The sequence below is a fragment of the Buteo buteo genome, chromosome 19 (assembly GCF_964188355.1).
Source record: "Buteo buteo chromosome 19, bButBut1.hap1.1, whole genome shotgun sequence".
NCBI classification, from domain to species: domain Eukaryota; kingdom Metazoa; phylum Chordata; class Aves; order Accipitriformes; family Accipitridae; genus Buteo; species Buteo buteo.
The window spans coordinates 14,371,642-14,389,537 of NC_134189.1; the positions used below are offsets into that span (position 1 = coordinate 14,371,642).

Sequence of the window (17,896 nt, forward strand, 5' to 3'; positions counted from 1 at the left end):
ATATCCACGTAATGGTTTTGAGTGCATAGAGAATATAAGGATTTTCCCATGTGTATGTTTTCAGCTTGGGATATGCAGAAATACAATAATTTTTTGAGTTAAGGTTTCAGATGAACAGACAGAAGTCACATCTTTTACTTCAGGATAACATTACCAGTACCTAGCCATAGGGGTTACATAAGAAATTCAGTTCCCACTTTGGGTTTGCAATACGATGCTTCACATAGCAGCTTCCCTCCATCTGTTTTGCATATAATGAAGGCTTTTATGTATTTTCTTCCTCTTTCTCAGTCATTTATTTGGTACTTAATGATTCAGAAAAACTTCTGCATTTACTTAAAGACTAAAGCTATGATTCTGGTGACAAATGCAGGGTTAGTTTAAGTGCTTACACACTCCTCTTTTTTTTGAAGATATTTTCCCCCCCAAGCAATGGAGTTAGAGTAAAAAAAAAAAGTAGAATACTTTATTTGCCCTCCACATGGACTTATGCATCTGGTTTTGACATAAAGAGAATCCACTCAGATGTGTGAGGTTATATATTGCCTCCATACCCAAACAGGATGAAAGCCCCACTGTATTTACATATGAAAGCAGCATTGTATTAGGCACTACTAAAACAAAAGGTGAAAAAGGCCCTTTGCTGAGGAGCTTAAATTGTAATTGGGTGACTAACTGGCGTGCAAGGTACACCTCACTGCTCTGTCAGGTGCACCCCCAAGTTTTAGGTAATAATAGGCTTGGTTTAAGACGTGGTGGTGTGATATATTGGCAAATAGGGGTAGGTGTGTGATGAAAAATTACCCACGCATAGGTATGCTTGAGCCAAGAACATGTTGAGAACAACTTGTCTGGTTAATGCAAGACGCGGTGAGTGGCTCTAACAAAAAACCAGACGTAGGACTAGTGCTTCCTTGCCTGCTACGTGCTCTCTGAGATCTGATGGAGAAGGCTTTATTTTCCTTGTATTATACACCAAGGTCTGGTGTATAGAGACGTATGAAGGACTTCAGGCCAACAGGACTGTGCAGTGCTTCACGTGAGCTGTGGCTGTGGTCTCAGGAACAAGGAAAACAGCTTCCAGTCCATGAATACACATTAAGTTTGCTTGGGATTCAGCTAAACAAGTGTATTTAGAGACTAGGCTTGGGTGAAAACGTGATATTGATATCTTCTGGACTTGCAGTCTTCCTTGGATGGAAAAAATGAAGCTGATTGAAAAAGCAGTGAATAAAGTGGTCTTTTAAACTGGGAAAACTGAGTAAGCAGAGGTGTAAAAAGAATAGGTAAGGAGACTGAAGGCATGGATGGGTAAGATGGCTGTGGTGTTATAAAGAAAGGTATCCCGCCTGGGTAGCACTGTCCTGCTAACAGGAAGGTTAATACACAGTGTGGGCTTCCCAGGCCCCTGTCCATGTTGCAGTTTATTTCTTGCAGGAAATAATGCTTGTGTTCAGTTTACAGGAGAAGAGATAACCAGTGTATTGAGGAGTGATGGGCAGGGAGATGGATGTAGTCAGAGTGATTTTACAATATAACAGTTCTGAACTGAGTCCTCTTGGGGAAATAAGGATGTGTTTATCTCTCTGCATAGTGTGTTGTACTCCCTGACCTTTCTCAATACAAATTTGGCCTCGAATGAAAGTGGACCATCAGAAAAGTTGCAGAGAAATCTGAGACAACAGCACGGATAGCACACAGACAGAAGACAGGATCTAGGACTTTTGTCAAGGAAAAACTGTCAAGTGTTGAAAATGGCCTGAATGGGCCCACATCCAAGAAAAAGGTGAGGATTGCTTGGGCACACATTTGGGTGGCATGCTGCTGGCAGCAACTGAAGGTGGAAAGGAGCAGGGAGAGTCTAGGAGGGAAGGTGGCACAAATTCATGCAGTGGAAAAACACCCAGGAGGAAGTTTTAGAGAGAAGGTTTCAGATTAAGGGGTGTGAGGATTTGACTACAGAAATTTCTTTTGAAGATGAAATTATTAATGAAAACAGATCATGTATCAAATAGTTCTAAACAAGGACTTCAGGGTCTTCTGGAAATTACAATGGGTATGTCTGCAGTGCTTTATGGCAAATACTTGATCTAGCTTTGAACGAAGTAACTATTCTATGAAAAACTACCAAGGGCATGATCAGTGAAGAGTGTTCCTGTTTGCCACAGTTTTCAGCAATCATTAATTGGCCCTTCTTCTTTCCAGTTCTGTTTTCTTCTTTTCTGCCTTGTTCAGCCTTTCTTCAGTGTGGTACGGTTGCACTGGTGCCCTAGTGGAAGTTTATGTGTTGAGGAAAGGAGTTTCCTGAACTGCTCCTGCCATAAACATTCCAGCTAAACGCTACAGCCTGGAAGGGCTCCAGACCAGAGACCCTGAAAAACATAGCCCATCTGGTCTGAGAGATAATAGCTGCCAAATGAGTGTAGCTGTCTGCAAAAAGTCATGCACTGGGATACCGCTTCGACTCTTTGGTCCTTGTGTATTTTGAAATGTGAATCAAAGTCATCAGGCTGTTTTTGCCATGCCAATGAAATGGTCTTGTTTGAAGACGAATGGAGATAAGAAATCTGTATTTAATGGCCACGGAGATCCTGGCTTGTGGCACGGGTTGCTGTCTACTCACTTGTAGTTATAACTGCATATTGGCATATTATGTTTCTTTCTGTTAATTGTATTCTTAATGATTGAAGTACAGCCAATACATAGTGTTGATACTCAAGAATAGGTATTTTTCTTTCTGCCTTTATGACCTTTGGTTCTTTTCCTTGCAAAGTCAATCAACCAGTTTGCCTGTGAGGCACCCATATTCAGACCTGTACCACTAGTATGTTCGTACAAGAGGAGACAGGTTTGATCTGACTGGAGGCAGGGTGACTGCAGGCGTGTGATCACGCAGTGTGATGTGGGAGTGTTTCTCTTTACCAGTTTGAGCTGATGGGTGGCAAATCAAACTCTTCTGGTACAGTGAACTTTATTTCATTTATCACTACTACTACTAAATAAATATTTTATTTATTTATCACTACTTTGATTGTGTAGGCTGGACTGGCTTTGCACTGTGGGTTCTGGCTTAGACGAAGTTGATAGAGACAAAAGGCAATTTGTTAACTTTAAAGTTAGTGGGTGAGATGAAAAGGATTATATGTGTAACTAAGTGCAATTCACATCCAGTGGAAATACTTTGCAGAAGCAGCAGATTTTATTGTGGTTCTGTATTGAGGTTAGGTATAGCTCTTTTTATCAGGAAAAGCATTGAAAACGTTCTCCCTGAGATGCAGAATGCTTTCCAGAGCTTCCCAAATAAATGAGGAACAAAGTCAGTGTAGTAACCACCCAAGAGACACAGGATGCTGGTCACTGACAGCTTGGCCACTCTTACCACTTAGCACACGTAGTGCTGTGCCATGCTGAGAGCCTAGTGAAACAGCGTTTCATCTGGCTGGTCCTTCTTTCCCACTGACAGCTTAGGATCTAATCCCTGTAAGTGCAAAACAAAACAGCCTTTCTCCTGACAGCACTTTAGAGACGTTATTTTAATATCTCTGACCCAAATTTTCTTAAATTTCCTTGTGTTGCTTTTTCCTGTCGGGATCTGAGTCTCCCATCTTTCATTTTTGTGCACTATCATTTTAACCTATTAAAAATGGAAGATCACCTCTCTCTCTCCTTTGTAGAGAGGGCGATCGAGCACATTCGGTATACATTCAGTTTGTGGCCCTTTAAACGTTACATTGTGGCTGTTCAAGGGTAAGCGTTTAGAGAATAAAATGTGAATCTGTTCATGTGTAAAAGACGTGCTCTGCTTCTTTTTAAAAATAAAGGCAGACCTATGCGATAGGAGCCGCAAAGGACACCACCTTCCCACCCCCCTTCTCTCCATTTCTAGCCGGAGCTGCTCCGTCCACTTGGTTTTGATTCCTTTGGATTGGAATTACAGCCTGTGAGTAGGAGGCTAGTTAGCACGACGGTTAGAAGACTGACGTCTATTTTCCTCCTGCTGATTCCATGACGAGATTTTGGACCCTCGCTTCCCACCAAACCCAAAAGGTCCTAAAGCCAGAGGAAAGGTGAGCCGTGCCTGGGAAAGACCCCGCCTGATGGCCCCGGGCCCCGTTTCCTCACCTCCCGGGAACGAGCTCGGGGTGCCGGGCGGCAGCCCTGGGCGTCGGCGCCGCGCTCCTTCCTCGGTTCGGGGGAGGCTCGGGGCGGGGGGGGAGCGGGAGGGACTCAGCGGCTGCGGGCAGCCCAGCTCCGTCCCTCGCCTCCTCCCTGCCGCGCCAGGCGAGCGAGCCGCCTCCCTCCCGCCGTCGCACTAGCCCGGCCGGGGCGGTGGGCGAGGAGGTGGGGATGCGCCGGGGGCGGACGGGGGGCTCCGGAGCAGCAGAGCCCGGCTGCTGACCGGAGGCTTGGCCGCCTGCGGTCCGCATTCCGCACACGCCGGCGTGACCCCGCTTGCTTCGGGGGTGGCGCCGAGGGAGCGCTCGGTGAGCGTCGCCCGCTGACAGCGAGCCCCGCGCAGAGCTGCGGGCCGCCGGGGCCCGGGAGAGCCCCCCGGGAGAGCCCCCCGGGAGAGCCCCCCGGGAGAGCCCCCCGGGAGAGCCCCCCGGGAGAGCCCCCCGGGAGAGCCCCCCGGGAGAGCCCCGGCCGGCCTCGGCTGGGCTCGCCTCCCAGCGCGCCGCTAGGCTCCACGCCGCTCTCTTGCGTCACCGCCCACAGGCTCGGCCTCATTGGCCGAGGGCGGTGCTCATCCTCCGGGCCAGCCAATCGGGCTCCGCCGGCTTCGCGGGCGCGGGGCCGCCGAGGCCTCCTTAAGGCGCGGGGTCCACCCCTCTCCCGGCGCGGCGGCAGAGGCGAGCGGGCTGGCGGACGGCGCTCGCTGCGGCCTCGGGGGTCCTTGTAAGGCAGCGTGGATTTAGCCTGTTAATGCTCTGAAGCGGGGCGGGGGGGGCTTCTTGCAGGGGAGGAGGGCGGCGGGCTGTGCCCCCTCGGGCGGGCTGTGCCCCCTCGGGCGGGCTGTGCCCCCTCGGGCGGGCTGTGCCGTCGCTCCGCGCGGGCCCTGTGGGGAGAGGCCGTCTGGGCCCTTCGTGGGGGACTCCCCGAGGCGGGGGTGCCGGCGGGCCCCCTTGGCGGGTGTCGGGACCCCGGAGCCGGCTGTGGGGGTGTGTGTGTGGGGGGGTGTCCCCTGAGGGGAAGGGCGGTGGTGTGGGGGCCCGGGGCAGGTGGTGGCTTGCGGAGGGGGCAGTAGCTGTGAGGCAGCTCGTGTGTGTGTGGAGCAGGTGAGCTTGTGCTGCTTGGAGGGAGGCGTCCTGGAAATGACCGCCTCTGGCAGTTAGACCTTGAAAAGTGTGCTTGGCTAAAAGCTCTGCCGATGTAAGATGTTACCCTGAGCACCTTGCTCTGTTCTGCTCTGCTGAGCTGGGGCTCTGTGTTTCTGTTCTGCGCTGGGTCCAGGTCTGCTGTCTGTATCCTCCCAGAGGTTTTGGTAGATTTCTGTGCACTAAAGCTATGGTAATTGCAGTCTAAACAAATCTTGGGGAGCAAATGGTATCCCGGGGCATCTGGGAGACAAGAAACTTTCCCTTGTTGGTAATGGAGGAACTGCGCATTTACATCTTTTTGGGAGAAGGAAATTGGTAGCTTTCCCAGCCCATCCAAGGGGTGTGTGCTCTATTTTCTTACAGCTCTGAGAGCAAATGATGGTTGGCATAACCATTTGCACTTGCGGTTTCTGTGTGAGCACTTGCTGTTTATTCTTTTCCTGCAGGTAACTAGCCAAGAGTGTGTGGTGGCCTCTGCATAAAGCAGCTCTTGACTCTGTGCTGGGATTTGTGTATGTTGTTCCTGTGCCATAGGAAAGGTGAGTAGGATTATTTCCATGTGTTGCTCTAAGGCTTTTTAGCTTAAATACTTTCATAAGCACACTGATATTTAAGCAACCCTGTGACTGCTAGTCCTTTCTAAATTTGTTTGGTGATTCTGCCTAATCTTTTATATAACTGAACTGGAGTTTATGGTCCCCAGATGATCTTGGGTCTTCAGGTTTTTTGTTATATTAATTGAGTTTTTTATTGTTTTGGCCAAAAGTACCCAAATAAGAACTTGTGGAAACAGGTGCATCTCCTCTATTGTTGGGTCTTGTTTTTTTTTGTATTGGGTCTTAATTTGATTCTTTAAATTATGCAATTTCTTCTTGTGGATAATACAATCAGTTAATCTGAACAATGAGGTATCTGCAGAGATAGAGCTTTTTGTGGAGCTATGTTTTGTGTGGTAGTTTGTGCCGTGCACACACTGCAATTTTTAATCGTATCTGTGGGATGTTGGAGAAAGTTCACTCTGGTGTTAAATGGAAATGCTATCTGATATTCCTTTTTGTTATAAACATGGGATCTTAAAGGGTATAGTTTAGTATTGTACCTGATGTGACATGACACCTGAGTCCTAACCATAGCTGATTTCTTTCCTTAATGTGCAACTGATGATTGTGAGTGGAAAAAGTGGAACATGCGAGGGATTTTGTCTCGGGTGCTCCTTGTCATACACAAAAGTCAGGTCTCCTTTACATGACATCACAGAAGACTTTGCCTTGTATTTACCAACTGTATATTGTGTGTCAGACCATATCTCCTGATATTCTTTAAAAATCTGTCAGTCCTCAAAGGCTTCTTAATCCTGAGCTGTATCAGTAGCCAGAAGTTAGAGCTGGGGAGGTATTGCATAGTGTCCTTGTGTGATGTAGACTGTCTTCCGTGGGAGTAAAGGAGAACTAAGCTGCTGTTGCAGTCAAGATCAAATTACTGAGGCTGTTAATGAATTCAGTGTTTCTATCCACTTTTTGAAAGTCTGGTAAATATGCATGCTGATACTGTGCTGGGTGCTTCCCAAAACCCAGAGTGCATGGGCCTAACCCACCCTACTGAACTAATTCAGGGTCACAGTGGGCCTGAATTTGAGATACCTGGAGTGTGATTGAAGCAGCTCCAACTGATTTGAGATGATGGGAGCTCTCATAAGCATGTCTCTTACAGAAATCTAGTCCAAAGTTGGGTGTGCAGAAATCAGACCTCAGTCTCCCACTGCCTGTGGTTTTGAGAGCACTTAATGTTCATTTGAGTATACAGCAGTCTTCCCAGTGCAGGGAGTTGTGTTTTTATATTTTTTGCCCCTTCTCTGTCCATTGCTATCTTGTCTGTGACATCTCAGGTCAGAGTGATCAGGTGAGGCTTTCAGAGTTGCTGTGTTAGACCTTTCAGGCATCATGCAATCTGATAAAAGATATTTGACCACATTGCAAAAGCTTGGGTGAGTGGTCAAAATCCATCTCTCATTGAAGACAATCTGGAAGTGGTGTTGCTTCGTCAACAGGAGCAGAGAAAGGTGCAGTTTGACCTTACGAATGTGTAGCTGTCTATCATTTAATGAGGACAGCAAACATGCCATTTGTGCCCAGTGTAAAAGTAGAAACATTAATTCTGGTGCCTGAGAATCTGGTGTTGTAATTCATAGGCACAAGACAAAAAAAAAATACTTGAAAGTCAGGAAGGGGATGGAATAATCTGAGATCAATTCTTGATTCAGTCAAATGAGAACTTGCTAGTTGTGCATTGCATCCTGGAGTAGCTGTGTTGTTGCACTTGAGTGTGTAGGAATGGAGGAGTTGGCCTGGGGAAGAAATCAAGCAGAGACTGGCATAATTAGCAGGACAGGATGGGGATGGGAGGAAACAAGTTATGCAGAGCACGATTATGGTGACAACTCCTTTGAGGAAAGCTAATAAGGTTCTGTGTATTGCCAGTTCCAATTCTGTGGTCCTCCTCTCCAGTTGCTGTGGCTGAGGATCACACCTACTGTCTGTGCCTGCATTCCCTTGGAGCCTGTGTGGGTCTGGGCAGCTCTTACGAGCTTGGGCTTCATGTCTTGCCTCTAAGCAGCTCACTAGTGAGAGTGAGATCTGCTTTGCTAGTTGAGAGCCTCTGATGTTGAGTGAGGCTCTGTTTAAGCACTTGAGGGATATCTGTAGGCAGGAACAGCTTGTACAAATCTGCTACTAATCAGTTGGTTAAGTGGGCTAGTTGAATCAAGCTGGGTGGAGGATGGTGCTTTTCCTGCCACATGAGGGTGGGAAGGAATTCAAAGCCAGGAGACCTCAAGGGTGAAAACACACTCAGCAGATGCTTGTCTCTTTGGTTGTTTTGATTCTGATAGTTGTCTACTCTTTGCTGCCATATTACTACTTGTAATGCATTATCTATGGGATGTTTGATATATGTCTCATGTCTCTGTCCAGATGCATCATCATTAGATGTCAGACCAGTTGTCATCTGTGCTAAGCTGCAACCAAAATGGCTAAGTACAGGCTTGTTCTCTTAAGACATGGGGAAGGAGCCTGGAACAAGGAGAATCGCTTCTGCAGCTGGGTGGACCAGAAGCTGAGCAGTGATGGGATAAAGGAAGCTCAGAACTGTGGCAAACACCTCAAAGCGCTGGGCTTTGAGTTTGACCTTGTCTTCACCTCTGTGCTCAGCCGCTCCATCCAGACTGCATGGCTTGTCCTGGAAGAGATGGGCCAAGAGTGGGTCCCCATTCAGAGTTCCTGGCGACTGAATGAACGTCACTATGGTGCACTGATTGGTCTCAACAGAGCAGAAATGGCTCTGAATCATGGGGAGGAGCAAGTGAAAATATGGAGGAGAAGCTATGATGTTACCCCACCTCCCATAACTGAATCTCATCCTTATTATGAAGAGATATACAATGATCGCCGGTATAAATGCTGTGACGTCTCTCAGGATAATCTCCCAAAGGCCGAAAGTCTAAAAGATGTGCTTGAAAGACTCCTTCCCTATTGGAATGAAAAGATAGTGCCAGAACTGAAAAGTGGCAAAATGATCCTTATCTCTGCTCATGGTAACAGCAGCAGGGCTTTGCTGAAGCATGTGGAAGGTAAGGGTCTTTCTTTTAGCCTTCCCCTCTTCTCCTTACTCAACTGCCTAGAGCTTTATATCTTGTTCTGTAGCGTATGTTACTTATCGGGGCAATGTTGCACTTAATGTCTGTGGTCTTGAAGGAGAAAGTAAAAAGTTGGCCTATTGGAACAGGAATCAAACTGGGGGATGTGGAAGGGGGAGAGAATTATTAGCTGGATTAATGTAGTTAAGAAAAGAGCTAGATGCTTTCACCTTGTTTCTTGCTGCTCATTTTAAACTACTGTATTCAAACTAACTTTGTGGTTGGTCTATGTAGACAAAAACTCTTCAGGCTTTAACTATTTTTGGATTTATTCAGCTGCTTTTTCAGAAGAGTTGACATTGTAATCTGTTCATTAAACAAGTGTTGCCATAACACAGCAGAATAAAGTGCTTGTCTTGGGTTGTGGAAGACATTCTTGACTGTTACTGTGGTGGGTCACTTTTGAGGCTTCAGTCCTGATAATTATTTACTTAAAAAAGCTGCTGTGACAGGGAGTTCTGTGGAGAGTAGGTACTTGCTAAAGCTTATGCAGATACTGTATTTCCCAATATAGAAAATGCCAACCAATAAACAGTTAAGTTGGTAGCTTAGCATAAGTTTGGTTATTTACTTGGGACTTGAAAAGGATGTGATTTATCTTTTAAGTCATTGCTAGATTTCCCCCCACCCCTCCTCTTTCTAATGACACTGCTTCTAGTTTAGGTCATCCTAAACTGGAAGAGGGACTATATTAACTTCTTTGTCTGTTGGTAGAGTAGAATTTAGTAATTATACATGTATGAATGCAGCCTACTAGAGTTGTAGTTAAAGTATGCACAGACTGGATTGTGTCCACTCAATTTTTTTAGTTATAAAACCTTCTGGTGTGTGCCTCTACAGCTCTGACTCTGCTGACCACTTTCTGCATTCAGGCATGCTAGAACAGTCAGGACAGCTGATGTTTTAGCAGGAGACAGAAGCCCAGGGAATAAGCATGTACAGCTGGCTTCTGGAACTACAGAGGCTGTGAATTCTGGGGTACAGATCACTGCTTGGATGAAGGAGGAAGGCTGGTTCAGCCAGTTCCACTGATGTGGTAAAGGTGGCTGTCCACACTATGTAAAATAACTGATAAGAACTGAACCAGTTACATGAAACCATGCTGGCCAAAGCCTTTGGGCCAAAGCTGACCGCAGCTTCAGCAGAAACCCTGGGCCACCTGTGCAGGCATGCACGAAGGCTAGAGCTAACAGCATCAGTGACTGCTAAAGGCTACTTTAAAGTTAGTATGGCTGGATTCCTTGTTGCACTGATATCAGAGAGACCAGTGTAAGTTAGAGCAGCTGCAAAGCTTTGTTTGGGACAATCTGTTAGGTATAACTCTTCAAGGGCTGCTCACGCTCAACCAAAGTAGAATAGAACTGCCTCTTGTCTGTCCTACACTATATGTTGTTCCTCCCAGCATGTGCTTGCGTAGAGAAATGTGAGGAATCCTTGGCAGAGGATCTAGTTCTGTTGACTGAGGACGGTCCATCAGCTACCCCAGTTCCCACACAGGAGCAATTGCCAGTTACATTCTGGCTCTCCTGCCCTTTATGTGGTGGAGATTTGGATTGCTGCAGAGCTGGCCTGAAGGGTAACATGAACAGAGCTTTAAGACCCTTGTTATTGCAACCTGCTTTTTTTTTTTCCAGAGCTCCAGCCTATATCTAGCTGGATCTAAGAGGTTCCTTGTCTGTATTGCTGTCTCTCCCTTTCTGTCCTGAAAGGTTGTGAGTTGTGAGCTGATTCAGCAGTGCTTAAAGTTTGTCAGTCTACTGTATTTATAGCACCCACTGTGAGGTGGGCTTTGTTTTTGTGGACTTTTTTTTGACAAGCTTAGTGTGTCCTGCACCTGAGTGGAAGTTTCTAGGCCCCTCTGTCTTAGCTGGAGCCATGTTTTTTGGCATTTAGAAAATCAGGCTCCAAATGCCTCAAGCAGCAATCCTACATGACTGCATAGATGACTTAGTCATAGTGATAACTTAATCATGGAAGATGTAGCTTGGAAACTTTAAATGGCAGTAGATATGAATGTTTTCAGTTTGATCTGATGAAACAATTCTAATTGTTTCAGTGTGGAATTTAATGTCTTTTCTGAAAGACTTAAGAGTATCCTTGAAGTTACTATTTCAAGGAGGTGGTTTTATTTGAAACAGGCCAGCAGTTCGCTGAATCTGAATATTTTTCTTGTTACAAGTGACCTGTGAAGAGCTTGAAATGTGGATCTGCTTTCTACTTGCACACAAAAATCATCAGAGCAAAAGAATGTCAGGCTAACAAGGCTTTGATTGTGGGTTTGGATTTTGTTCTTGTTTTCTAACTGCTCAGAGTGGACCTCTTAAGGTATCTGTAATGCCTGTAGGATCTGTCATGTATTGCATGTGAGGACTTAAAAAGTGAAACCCCAGCAGTCTTTCTGAAAATAGTGTTTAACACAAACTGGACCATACTCTTGTGTGCATGTGGAGATGAGAAACACCAGTTTCTCTGAGAGCTTGCTTTTCTGTCCCAGTGGGCTGAGTGACATTTCTCCCAGCGGGTGCTGCTGAAGATCTTGGTGCTGTGAGCTGTTGCTGTCCGGGGGGATGCTGGACTGTGTTCATTCTTCTAGGTAATCCCTGTGAATTTTACAAATGCCACCAAGTGTGGCTGTTTTGTGCAATCCTGTCAAAGATACAATGTTGGCATCAATTTTTGAAGTCTTTGTAACTGAGCTTGTCCAGTTCTTTTAGAGCACTTATTCTTTGCATCATCTTCAGGTGATGTATGTGATGATGCTAGGAATCATTGGCACAACTAAAAAATTGGCAGAGCAAGAGGACAGTTTTCATTACATGTTGTTAGGGTTGGAAAGGCTCTTTAATAGCAGTCTTGTGCTTGCTTGTGGAAGTGTCTTGTCATAAATGAGCAACTGTTTTGTGTGACACCTATTGGTATGGACCGTGAGCTGTAACTCGGGTCTTTAGACAGGCCATATTTTTTCTTTCACGGTATACCCTCTCTGATGCATTGAAAAAGCAATGGCAACAAGATGTTAATGAGGAAGGTATCTAAAGTAACAATATCAGACTTGTTGGATAGGTTTTACTTTGGATGCTGAAACATTGTATTGATTATGAAAGCATCAGTTGCTAACATCTGCTAAATAAGCATCCTAGGTGCACAGGGTCTATTTACAGGTGATTTTGTCAATTCTTTGAAGGAGGAATAGTTTGCTCTTTTATCTAATAACTGATAGTTCAGATTGAGACCTTCAGCAGTGTCCCATTGTGAAGACAACTTTAGTAGTAGTTGTGACCAGCTTGCCCTGTTTCTGTTGACGTACTAATTGGAGACCAAGTCTAATGGACTAATTTTCCAGATGACTGGCAAAAGGATTGATGGGCTGTCTCAACTGCTTTCTTCCCTCCTGACCATTTAACCCTGAGGACTGGTGTTAAGTACTCAAGACAGGGTCTTGTGGAAGGCCTGATTCTAGGATTTTCTCCCTGTTGAAAGGCAGCCATCTCTCAGATATAGTGTGGTGGTCACTGAGCCTTGTCATGCTCAGGGTAAAAAATGGACGGGAGGAGTTAGCTGGTTTCTTGAAGAAAGATGCAGATGTTGCACCCATTGGGCTTGACTGGTTGTGGTCACAGAGCTGGGACAGAGCTCTGGAACTGGGCTTGCAGGCAGAATGCGGTGACTGGGAAGGCTTGATGCTGGTTTCACCAGTTGGTGAGCAGGGGTAGCAGTGCCTTCAAGGATTATACTTTTTTGCATTACTGTGAGTGTGATACTTGTGCAGTTCCAGTATTTGAGTAGTTTACATGCTGGAGCTACACACTGTGAGTTTGGTGTGGATTGTGTGTTGAGAACTACCTAATAAGATTATTTTACTGATTTTGCTGCTTGACCTTCTTAAGGAAATACTACTCATGTGACTGTGATATCTGAGGGCAGTTACAGAAACCAGTTTGAGATCTAACAACTCATTGCTGCTGAAATGAGGTGGTCGTGCACTCTGTCATTCATCCTGGTCTTTGCTCTGGCCTTCTGCTGCTTATTTCTTGTGAGCTTGTTGGGCCTTTGTGCAAGTTAACTTTGCCTGTAAACTGGCAAGAAACAGCAAGGAGTGGGTAGTTTTCTGTCATGTTTGTGGTTTGAATCAGTACAGGGAAGGGGGTGGCAAGTGCCTTATGATAGTGCAAAAGGGCTGGAACAGCCTGACCAGGACTTGCAGCTGGGACAAAGGTTTCAGACATGAGTTGTTAGTGACTGGCTTTCACGAATTTAGGCTTGAGGGATTATCAATAGTGCTTCAGCCAGAGATGGAAATCTTTTGTCAGAGCTCTGTCCAAGGGCAATATGTATGCTGGTAGGTTCCAGAGTTGCATGTTCGGAGAACTCAATTTGTCACAGTGTTGCCTTGAGTTCCTGGTGGTGGTAGTGCAACCTGGGTCTCTACTCAAGACTTCTGGGACTTTCTCACCTAATGCTGTAGTTGACAGCTAATGCTGGTAGTAGCAAGTCTCATGCCTCTTTCAGCCTGTTTAATCTTGGGACTGCCTGAGGAGTTTAAGGCAGGCTGGACTTCTCTAATAAATGGGAATATGATAAATTCACAGTTTGCTTTCTGACACCGTCTCATATTGGGATGGCATCAGTAATGACCACAGTCAAAGGCAGACTGTGATCAGGAACTGTTCATGTAATGCCATTGTGTTGGGTCTGGCTGAGATGGAGTTAATTTTCCCCATAGCAGCCCTCATGGTGTGTGCTTTGTAGTAGTAGCTAGAAAGGTGTTGATAACACCAGTGGTTTGGCTGCTGCTGAGCAGTGCTCACACATCAAGGCTGTTTCTCCCACATCCTCCCCCAGTAGGCTGGGGGTAGGCAAGATCTTGGGAAGGGACATAGCCAGGACAGCTGACTCCAGCTGACCAAAAGGATATTCTGTATGATATGACATCTGCTCAGCAATAAAAGCTAAGGTGGGGCGGCATTCATTATTATGATGTCTGTCTTCTGGAGCAGCTGTTGTGCATACTGAAGTCCTACTTCCTGGGAAGTGGCTGGATGTCACCTGCTGATGGGAAGTAGACAATAAATCTTCTGACTTCCTTTGCTTCCATGTGCGGCCTTTGCCTTGTGCTTTATTAAACTACCTATATCTTGACCTATGTGATTTTTTACATCTTATTTTCTCCCCCTGCTGCCCTGAGGAGGGGAGTCATAGAATAGCTTGGTGGGCATGTGGTGTCCAACCAAGGTCAATCCACTACAGTTATTTTTGATATCCAATGTGGGACACCTTCCCCTTCACCCCTCCCTTTTTTCCTGGGTTCAACTTCACCCCTGATTTCTCTACCTCCTCCCCCCAAGCGGTGCAAGGGGATGAGGAATGGGGGTTGCAGTCAGTTCATTACACAATGTGTCTGCTGCTCCTTCCTCCTTGCTCTCTTCCCCTGTTCCAGTGTGGGGTTGGTCCCTCCCATGGTCGACAGTCCTCCATGAACTTCTCCAGTGTGAGCCCTTCCCATGGGCTACAGTTCTTCATGAACTGCTCCAGCATGGGACCTTTCCACAGGCTGCAGTCCTTCAGGCACAGACTGCTCCAGTGTGGGTTCCCCACAGGGTCACAAGTCCTGCCAGCAAACCTGCTCCAGTGTGAGCTCCTTTCTTCACGGGTCCACAGGTCCTGCCAGGAGCCTGCTCCACCATGGGCTGTCCATGGGGTCACAGCCTCCTTCAGGTGCAGCCACCTGCTCCGGCGTGGGGTCCTCTATGGGCTGCAGGTGGATATCTGGTCCACTGTGGACCTCCCTGGGCTGCAGGGGGACAGCCTGCCTCAGCATGGTCTTCCCCACGGGCTGCAGGGGAATCTCTGCTCTGGCACTTGAAGAACCTCCTCCCCCTCCTTCACTGACCTTGGTGTCTGCAGGGTTGTTGCTCTCATTCTCACTCCTCTCATGGCTGCTGTGCAGCAGTTTGGGTTCCCCTCCTTCTTAAATGCGTTATCCCAGAGGCGCTACCACTGCTGCTGATGGGCTTAGTCTTGGCCAGCGGTGGGTCTGTCTTGGAGCTGGCTGGCATTGGCTCTGTCAGACACAGGGGAAGCTTCCAGCAGCTTCTCACAGAAGCCACCCCTGTAGCCACCTGCTGCCAAAACCTTGCCATGCAAACCCAATACAGATATAGAAAATATTGGCAGACATAAAGGTGAAACAGATGTGGGTAATAGGCTACAGCCATGGTTGAAGCCCACCCATCTTATTTATACTGTCCTTCAAATCTGCACAGTGAGCTAACATTCTGTAAAGATTAACAGCCAGATTTTAACACTGTGCCCATTTCCTTCCTCTACCCTACTGAAGCTAGGTCCTCTGCCAGCCTGCAGGGAGGGGAGAATCTGGCCCTGAATATTTAACTTATTAGGCTAAAGCTTCAGTATTTTCATTAAGCTTGTGGGAAGGATGCTATGACCTGATTTGGATCTCAATTACAAAGCACCAGTTCTAGAGCAAGCCCATTGTGGCTGAATTTATGCATATGATCTTGTGTGTTTTGTTGGATGAATCATCTGGCCTCAAGTGTAGTTGACATGCAGGGAAGGGAGGGGTGTAGCTATTCTCAAGAGCTGTTGTGTTTTTTGTGTTGCTCTGACCATAAGAATAGAAGGAAGGAACTTGGTAACAGGTGAGAGGGAGGGAGAAGCTGAGCAAGCCCTTGTGGAAGTTGGCTGTAGGTACTCAAAATCAAGCCCAATGGGGTTTGCCTCTGTAGGACTTTCCAGAGTGCAAGTATTTCAAAGCACTTCATGGGCTACCAAGTAAAGGTGAATTCTTAAGCTTGCACAAAGATATTACTGGTCTCTGCGTGTTTGATCACCCAGTTCACTTAAATGGAGCATAAGCGAGCTGGGAAAGAATTCCAAATGTGATTTGGAAAGATTTTTTTGGTAATAAGTTCTGCACCAAATTCTTAAAATGTTCATGTACCTGCTTCCTGCTATACAGCTGCTATTAAGGAACAATGTTTAACAGGTGCTCATGAGAGAGAACAGGGGAGATGTCCACTTGAGTAATGTAGCTGTGCAGTCAGCATTTTATCTGGGGTCCTGAGGAAGACATCCCGAGTACTTCAGTAATGTCTGTGGGTTCTCGTGGCTGTAAGTAGCTAGGACCTTAGTTTTAAAGCTTAGGGAAAGACTGCTTCCAGCAACACAGTACCCTTCAGTAGTGCTGAGACCCAGGCTTTAGTATTATACTGGAGAGAAGAGCATGGCTTCTTCAATGGTCTTATTTCCCATTGGACTTTGTAGTCAGCAGTTGAGTCCTTGCCCTGAATTCACCCTTCTTCCCTGTGAAATAGGATGGGGTTGTGACAGGCCAGCTCCGATGAAGTGCAAGAAAAGGTCACTTGGCTATAGTTACAGCACATGAAGTAATTGGATAGCAGTTAGCTTGTGCTTGTAATGGCTGGAGTATAAGATGTGATCTCTTTACTGTCCTCCTAGCCTGCTGGGTGGGGAGTTTTCTGTGTGCATTTTGCCTGCAACTGAAGTGCTTGTGTGACAAGCCTGATCAGCATCTTGCTTCCTGAAGAACAGAAATACTATACAAATACAGTAACAGTATTGAAATAAAGCAACTGGATGCTATTGTTTCTTTAGGATTTTTGTCTGACTTCAACTTGCAATTCCAGCCTTCTGGCTGTGAGGCAATACTTCCATATGAGGAAAAAATCCTGAGGAGAAAGCCAACATGCTTGCTGCAGCTTGTTTATCCTGGTCTGCACTGTTTTGCTTTGTAAATCAACACTAGTTGACATCTGTGTGGTCACCTTGTGTTCTGTAAAAACAGTAAAATGCACTTCTGAATCCATGTAGCTACAGCTAGTTTTGTTTAGTCCGTCTTTAGAGGAAACCTTTTAAATATCCTGGCTGCTGACCACATTGTTTGGTTTGCCTAAATTCTCCTGCATGACTTCATCTGCTTTGTGTATATCTGAATGGTTTAGTCTGGGAGACTGAATTTGAGAGGTGGGCAGAACACTTCTAGGGCCAGATTCTCTGTGGATACATGGTGATGTGTATGTTGTTAAAATCTAGCATGTTTAAGAATCCTTGAAATAAGAGCTCAGGCAGCTTGGCTACTTGTTTTGCAAACCAGAGTCCTTGAGAATTGTGCTTGTGCCTAGTAAATGGACTCAGTACTTTTCCTATTGATTTCGGTGCTGTTTTTAAAACTTTAGATGCTCCTTGAGTGCTTTTCTGTGTAGGTCTGTGATTCTGCTGCCTACAACAGGTGATTTATTCCTTGGATACAGGGATTGCTTAAACTGGCAGAGTGTAACTTTTTTTTTAATGGACTGATGGCACAATGTGTAACAAGGTGTAAGCTTGCAAGGGTTTGTTTCTTGTGCTCCATGCCCTTCTGAAACTTTGGGCTAATCTACAGCTGAACTAAGTACTTAGCCTAATCAAAACAAGAATAGGTCACTGTAAAGGTAATGCTTTTTTGTGTAGTTTCTGGGCAGGGGCATAAAATGATTCTCACCTCATGATTAGTTCTGTTTTTTCTGACCTGTTGTTGTCCCACTGTTACTGAATGGCTTGACTTTGTGGGTTTTCCTGTTAATATCTTGGCTCTGTTTTTCTACTTAATGTGAAAATCACTGGTAAATTTGCACCCATATGTTATGTGAACCATCTGTTTTGTCAGCTGTTCAAAAGAATGTTTTCTTGATGCACCTTGGTCTAGTTTATATGGTGTCATCGTTTTAGAAGCTTGATTGTGTGCATTTTCTAAGCATGAATTACTTGAAGTTTTCCTGCTTTATAACATCAGGCTGCTGCTGTGACCTGAGTGCTTCTTTTTAGAAGAAAAAGAGAAAAGGGGAGAAAAAAGAAATGCATTCCCAAT

General features: G+C 45.8%; 1 protein-coding gene across 5 annotated transcripts in view; it reads left to right on the top strand.

Annotated features, from left to right (window-relative positions):
* Window positions 1–17,896, top strand: part of BPGM (bisphosphoglycerate mutase) — a 56,469-nt gene that overhangs the window by 34,364 nt on the left and 4,209 nt on the right. For 2 of the 5 annotated variants that reach the window (XM_075051275.1, XM_075051274.1), the window contains 2 exons: window positions 5,765–5,857; window positions 8,288–8,943. In XM_075051275.1, the coding sequence (XP_074907376.1) occupies window positions 8,343–8,943 (601 nt within the window). In that variant the 5' untranslated portion in view covers window positions 5,765–5,857; window positions 8,288–8,342. Of the gene's footprint in view, window positions 1–3,930; window positions 4,068–4,825; window positions 4,897–5,395; window positions 5,659–5,764; window positions 5,858–8,287; window positions 8,944–17,896 lie in introns of those variants that run through there. The other 3 variants (XM_075051273.1, XM_075051272.1, XM_075051276.1) reach the window with 3 other exon arrangements.